This window comes from Anopheles aquasalis, chromosome 3 (genome assembly GCF_943734665.1).
Source record: "Anopheles aquasalis chromosome 3, idAnoAquaMG_Q_19, whole genome shotgun sequence".
Lineage (NCBI taxonomy): Eukaryota > Metazoa > Arthropoda > Insecta > Diptera > Culicidae > Anopheles > Anopheles aquasalis.
The window spans coordinates 39799064-39806563 of NC_064878.1; the positions used below are offsets into that span (position 1 = coordinate 39799064).

Here is a 7500-nt window from a genome sequence, read left to right on the forward strand (position 1 = left end):
GGTGGATGCTGTGACTATACATTTCTTTTCACCATTTCCTTTTTGCAAAAATTATGGAAATGGTGTCGATCGTTGTTCGATTTGCATCCCGCCGTCTGCTGGTGCCGTGGAGGACTTCCGGAACAAACTGCTGATCGTGTTGGCCGCATGACTACCTTGAGAACACACGAACACGAGCGCTCGTTCTGCGCCATTGGTCGCACCGTTGGAGATTAATTAGATCGATTGAATATTCAATCCATCTTGGCGACGTCTCGCGGCGTCGCAGCGGTTCGCGTGTGGGCTCCAAACCGCAGTGAGGTGAGTTGAGGCAGTGGAAAGAGGTGGAGAGCTTTGTGTCACCAACTGATTAGCCCGGTTTTTGATTTATACCTCCCTACACCATCACCACCACACACCAAAGGTCCATCGATCAAGCGAAATGTGACGCTCGCTGCGGTCCTCTGGCAATGCGCAAATTCGACGACCGCGTGCCGAGCGCGCGGCGTTGGTCATCATCGCGTGGATGAAGTTGTTCAACATTCCGTTGTCCATCCCGATTCGACGTGGAGTTAGATAGAAAATGAGACAAAATGTCGCGTCACTTCTCCGCGGTCCTAGGACGTAAGTCTGGGCAATAAATCATTGTTGAGCGCTTGCAAATCGTCCAGGCGACATTAAACAACAAATCTCCGTCCGTACAAGGTGTGAGGCGACCATTAACGTTATCCTATCGGGATGTGTTTACCAAAGAGACCATTTTTCGGAGCGAATAGCTTCGGAGCTCGTAACTCCCTGATGCGATTCCACCTTCTTCGAGAAAAGAAAACAATGCCTCATTATTCTTTTGTGTCTCTTGTGGCGCCTCCTGCCAGCCCCTGGTCGCTGCTCTGAGGTGTGGCCGCATGTTTAGCATAAACGTTTGGCAAATGGGCAGTGCCAGTGTGGCAAAGGCGGCGTTCAGAAAACAAACAATCCCACCTACCCAGCCCAAACTGGATGCTGGAGTCTGGAGGATGATAAATCGGTGCAACGATTAGCGGCAATAAGTGGCAATTTTCGTAAACACAAAAAAACGATCGCGTAGTGGTGTAGGATGATGATGGCATCCTTCTCTTCTAGTGTCCCCTCCTTCTGCGCACAGACCGGCGCAGTAGCACAAGATTCGAGTGATCGCCTCTGATCCATTCCATGATCTCATGTCAGCTTTCCGTTCACCACTTGACCGCTTTTGCGCACAAACGCGCGCATCTCAATGTGTGCTGGCCGCGCCTGGCGTCCAGCAAGTGTCCTTCAGCCGTTGCGCCACATTGACGAGAGAAGTGCACACGATGATGCCGCCGATGCGGCGGTTTCAGTTGGCAAAAATATGCAAACGAAAGATCACACCAGGTCCCAAGGGGGGGGGGACAGGCAGACACGTGATACTTCGTTGACTTTCGTTGGTTGACGTCAGCGTCACTGCCGGCGACTTCCGGGGTAACACGTGGCAGTTCCGTTCGAAGGTCTCTTGTGTTGAATAAAAACAAAAAAAAAGCGTCACATACAATGGACCGCCCATCGAAATGGAATGGAATGGAATGGAATTGAAACATGTCTCGGCAGGACAGGAGATCGCTCTTCGCTGGTGGGTGTCACGGTCTGGAGTTTAGTCGCAGAGAGAGAGAGAGAGTGAATGGGTAGCAGAAGCAGCAGCCACGGCCAGAGTGCCATTGATGGTGGCTTCAACTAGATCCCCTTCATTCCAGTAGCGCGCATTCGCCTACAGCGCGCAATCTGACGACCCATTGGAGACCAAAGACTAGGGGGTGCGTGGGCTCCCGGCCGCCCGGAATGTCTCAAGAGCACAGCACAGCACAGCACAGAGGTGGAAATGTATTCCAATCTTCCAACCTAGATTCTGCTCCGCGCTCCGGCGGCCTTAGAGGCCAACTGGAGATTGATTTGTGCGATAGAGTTGTGTGCGATCGTTGCACGGAGCTCGCGAGAGATCAATTTGAAGAAACGGAGATGGCAATTAATGGACTGTTTGAAGTAAAGTTATTGATTTTTGGCCACCGGCAGCGGGCGCTCGCTCTGGGCGACTGTTTGTCCAATCAATTCGCAAAACAAATCGTCCCCCGGCGGTTGGTTGCTGTGATGGAGCAACCAAGGAGTTGATTTATTTGCATTCGCTTCTCAAATAGCCAATAGGCACGGTGCGAAACGCATTCCCTGTGACGGTGGCTTGGTTAACGGTGACATTAACCCTGGCGCTATCGATCAAACGGTGCGATAAATGGCCGGCCCGGCACCGGTTGACACTCTGGATCTGGATGATGACGTGGTGGCGGTCGAGAAGTGCGGTCCGAAAGTGAACCGAAAAGCAAGTTCCACCACCGGCAGTGGAGGTGACCACTCGCCACCAATTATCTGTTGGTCGTTAATTGATCCTAAATGAGTCTCGCACCATGCGTGCGGCAACGACTTCATCATCATCATCATCATCATCATCATGAGCACCAAGCAGCAAGATGAGCATGTTTACCCTGACCGTACAAGGAGAGTGTAGTCAGTGTGTGTTGAGACAGACCGCGAACGAGTGTGGCCCTAGATGGGCAACGGAAGCGGAACCGCCTCCAGATTGCGCGCCGATGCTAATCAGGCCGCGCTAAACGTAACTCGCGTGCGTGCGTGAGGGAAGGTGCCAAACTCGACAGCTCGTTATCGCTCGCCCTCGCCCTCGCCCTCGCCCTCGTCGTCACCTGGTGTTGTGTCGCGGCAATCGCCCACCCGGCAGTCCATGCCGAGGTGGCACCGGAACTTCTCCTGCTCCTTGGCGGCCGTCGCACCGGGCAGGAACATGCTCAGGATCGCGATGTCCTCGTTGTTGTCCTTGGCGCGCTTGATCCGCTCCCCACCGACCGTTTTCGTCTTCAGCCGGAGCCGGGAGTCGAAATCGGACGACAGGATATCCATGGCCATCGTCTGCACGGCGGTGTGGTGTACTAGTGCACTAACTAACGAAAGGGGAACCCCACAGGCGGCCAACAGATCTGCACTGGCACTTTTCCTTAACAACTGGAATGCACTCCCCGGAGGATCACTTCAGGAATACGAGCAATTCACAAGTGGAAACACGAAAACAGAACAGAAAACACACGCAGAAAAAGAAGGGACCTCCAAAAACACGCGCACTCGCGGACTGCGGCGGATTCGATGTGCGCCAAGCAACGGTTCATTCATCACTGAACTCAACCGGTCCACCGGCACCGCAGTTGTAGTACTTATGAGCGTGACTCCGACCACGACGACAGTGAGGTGGGAGAAGTGTCAATGGTGGTGGTGGCGAGTGGGAGGTGGGGAATCGGGTGTGGAATTCCACCTCCACTTCAGTGTTCTTTCTGTTGGCGACGGTGGAACTTTTGTCCCCTCAACAGTAGTAGGACACTGAATCATCCTTCTGCCCGTCCATGAGCTTACAATTTAATTCTACCACAAACTCTCTCCCTTTCCTTCTCTCTCTCTCTCTCTCTCTCTCTCTCCTTCTCTCTCTCTTTAGGAGGGACAGAAGGATGATAAGTTGAAAAATGTGCTTCTAATGTGACCGAGGCCGAGGAGCCTCTGCGTGTCTGAGTGCCATTCCGCCGGGAGGTGCTCTTGGCACAAAGACGCTTCCAGGGGGCGGAGTTGGAAGACATTTTTCGTGAGGGGTGCACGAAATGGGAGGAAGAAGGTACTAAGTCAAAATTGATTTTGTCATGCAACGAGCGCGTATCGTACAATGGAATCAATGGCGAGAGAGACGCGAAGAGAGAGAGAGAGCGAGCGAGTGGCAAGCGTGTGTCACTTCGTGGTTCGCACTTTGTTTTCCCTTATGGTAGGTCCTGCTGGCTGGTGACCACTTCCTTCCTATCAATCTCACCCTCCGGAGCTACCTCCGGGAGTGGGAATCGATTGGAACCGAGGGTCGAGGTTACCATACATGGTGGCATGCGTTTAGAGCGGCTAGAGAAGCTAGCACGCGGTGTTCTCGCAGAGGATTTGCATGGCATTTGCTTATCTGTTGGCGGCGTTCGGCCCCGTACTGTGGCCAATGGTGGGTTCTCTAAGCCACGAGATGTAAATTTCACGCGACAGTGGCGACGATGGCAACGAAGCGACTCACCAGCATTCTCCCCGTGGGGCGTGGGATGAGCGAATTGGTGGTGATCGCGACACAGCGCGATCTTCCATTGTTGTTGAGTGGCCAAAACCGGGGAGGATAAGGTCACACTTTAAACCAACTACCATCTTCTTCTCCTGCTCCTCCTCCTTTCGCCCTTTTTACGATCTTCATCGACGTCCCAAATCATCATCCTTGAAATGCAATTTACAACCCCCTGGACCACCGGCATGGCGATGGCGGGAAATTAGTGACCACCACGAGCACCACAAATACCCAGTCAGTCCTGGAATGGAACGCAACCCGTGGGAGGGTGTTACATGTTGTGGCAAACTCGCAACGGAACGCAATGAAATGGCAACGTGAGGCGAGGTCAACAGCTACGCCGCCACCTCAAGACGGCTCAAAGGCCCACATTCGGTTCGGGCCCACGGATAAAGGGTGACACTGGGACCTCGTAAAAGGTCTTTGTTTTGTTGACCTTCCTGCGAGAAGATAGTGCGCAGCACAAGGTTTCGTTGGCTGTGCGATCGCACACAATGGCGTTTGATGAAATGGCAACAGATTCAAGAGACCCCCAAGAGACTCACGTTCTGAAAAGGGTTCTAATGAGCAGGAGTTAGAGGATTATCCATCTGCTGCTTGACAATACGGACTAGTAGTAGAAATTGAACGGAGTTGAGCCACAAACAGAATGTACTGCTACTACTAGCTAGTTACCACCGAAGGTCACCTTAATGTGGGGCTACGGTATTAATTTTTTTAAACTCAAATTTTACTTTTACATTTTCCGTGAATGCTGAGCATTTCAAGAATATTGTGTAATATTTTTGGATGAATCGAAGAAAAACTGCCCAAAATATAGATTTTTGGAAAAAAATTGTGTTTCCCAAAACATACTTTTTCCAAGTCACTGCCCATCATAGCATGGCCGAAAAACAGCTGGACTGATTGACTTGATATTTTGAACACATCTGTACACTATTTGCCAGGTAGCCCTGTCGAGTTTTCATAAAAATGTTTGTTACTTTTTTTTAATAATTATGTAAAACTCATCCTTTTTGGGAAACATCGCAAAAAGCTTTACAACTTTTCAACTTCAAAATGCTGCCAAAAATCGTAAAATTGAAAAGTGAACAAAAACTCGACCTGGATAAACATAAAATCTAACCAAAAGAAAATACTGGTTTGTATTCTTCAAACGATGCTGCACGTGATTATGATTAAGCCTTTAAAAATATGATGCCATGGATGAGGTTTTCAAAAAAACTTCCTCAAAAACGAGCCAAATGCTCTTGAAAAGTTGTAGTTTTATATGCCATTCAATTGAAAAAATTAAGTGGAATTGTTTGATAATAAAAAAATCTTTCAAAAATGATCCTTTCTTAACCCCAAATTAACCTTAGCCCCTCCTTAACAAGTCACGAATGTCAAACAAATAAAAGATCCACCAATTAGACCACCAACTGCGTTTCCGTGTCAGCTCAACATTGACTCAAGGAGGAACAGGAACATTTCTAGTTCGATGCTCTAATTTAACGATCCGATACCGATCGCCTTCTACAAACAAGCGAGCGAGCGAGCGAGCGCCAAAAGCACCATCATTTCATTGCACAGAAAGGCATAAATTTCACGCTTTTGTGCTCCACCGAGCTGTGTGTCGAGAGTGCATCAGTTGGCGCAAGAGGCGCAACCAAGAACCAAGACCGCCTGCATCGCCTGCGGAGGTCAAACCGCGTTGTTGTCCGCGAATTTGTTGTCCAACCGGCGACCACCACCGTGGCAACGGAATGGCTTGTAATGGTGACGATGTTCACGGTTAAACAATGTCGCACATTAATGTCGCTTCTCCTCTCCATGTTTGGGGGGCGATCACACAGATCGCGGAGTGGGTTGCAAACAGCGTTTTTTTTTTTGTTTTTTTTTGGGTGAGAACCGAAAGGCGACCCTCGCGGTTCTGGTGACAATCGTTCCCGAATTGTTTCACTTTACACCTGATCACCTCCGGACGGTGTGATGTGATTGAGTCATTATTTCAACATTTACTGGTGGGTTGAATGACCTTCGATTAGTTCTCGATCAGCATCTCCTCCTTCGGGAGACAGAGATCCCCAAGATGCCCAAGATCGTATTGTGGAGCACGACCACGATGCTCTTTGCGTGCTCTCCACAACATCACTCACCGTGACAGTCGCGTGATGGATGGCTGACCACACGGTGCGCTAGTGAGGTATCAGTTACACGCGACGGATCAGACCCGGGGGCCAAAAGGCTAGTCGGTTAGTTAATCTCTTTATGCAAAAAGTCAGAGCTCACTGCTTGATCTGCTCGATCTACTGGAAGAACACCAGAGAGAGAGCGAGAGGGACCTCTTCAATAATCTGCGGTCGTATGATTCATGCATTAGACGCGCGCGAGCACACGTACACCGTCGTGGCACACAGACGCTGATGAGGATGATTATTCAAACCTTGGCTGGTGGAGCATAAAGCAACGGTGGGCGAGTACCGAGTGGATGAGCTATGCCGCTTCTGCCTTGCGCGAAAGATGACAAATCGGGAGCAGCAGACCGCCAACAGTGGCAACTCCTACGTTCTCCTCATCGTTCACTGCCAACCTTGGTCCGGATGGAATGCGAAAACTGGTGGTTCATAACTAGGAGGATGTCAGAAGAAGCTCGCCGTCGATCTAGATCGATCTAAAACACTCGTTTGTCCATCCATCATACGGGGTTGTGTATCGTGAACATCACAAAACAGGACTCGCTCATCGTTCATAAGCGTTTCGTGCCAATCGAAGCCCCTTAATAAGCGAGGAGGCGTCCGTAATTGATGACCCCCGAGGGGGTGCCATGGACCCCATTCACTTGCAATTGCACCGCGTCCGGGGTGCTGACGACTCACAACTTTGTCCCGGGCCTCATAAAACAACGTTCGGTGTCAGTATTTGGCAGCGTCAATTTGCCAACAAAGTACTGCTGGCGCTGGCTGGCTCGTCACACAAAACGAGATCCATAAGATCAGCGATCTTTATGGCACCTCGTCTCGAAAGTGGACAGTTTGATGATGCATTTAATGGCCACCAGCGGAAGCCACGACGCGGAACGACTTAATTGGTCACCAGCCGGAGCCAGGAGAAGGTGTCCTTCCTTCCGGCCAAAGGAAGGAAGAATGGAACGCTCGCCGAATCTGACCCCGAACCCCGTCGATCGTCCATTGTTTTGAATGAGAAAGTGAAAGTGTCGTTCTTGTTGGTTAGGGCCGCAACCAGGCGTGATCTACTCCTACGTGTCCCGAGTTCCCGCTTAATATCCATTAACTCCACAGCACTCGCGGTTTCGGCATCACCAGACGACGATCGACCTTCCGCGCTCTGGT

The 7500-nt window shown here is 50.6% G+C and overlaps 1 protein-coding gene across 7 annotated transcripts in view; it reads right to left on the minus strand.

The window, feature by feature from the left end:
• LOC126575037 (four and a half LIM domains protein 2) overlaps positions 1-7500 on the minus strand; it is an 80775-nt gene that overhangs the window by 3400 nt on the left and 69875 nt on the right. Inside the window, exon 1 of one of the 7 annotated variants that reach the window (XM_050235529.1) lies at positions 2724-3223. The exons of the other annotated variants lie outside the window; for them this stretch is intronic. Within the exon in view, the coding sequence (XP_050091486.1) occupies positions 2724-2943 (220 nt within the window). The 5' untranslated portion in view covers positions 2944-3223. Of the gene's footprint in view, positions 1-2723; positions 3224-7500 lie in introns of those variants that run through there. 7 annotated transcript variants of the gene reach the window in all.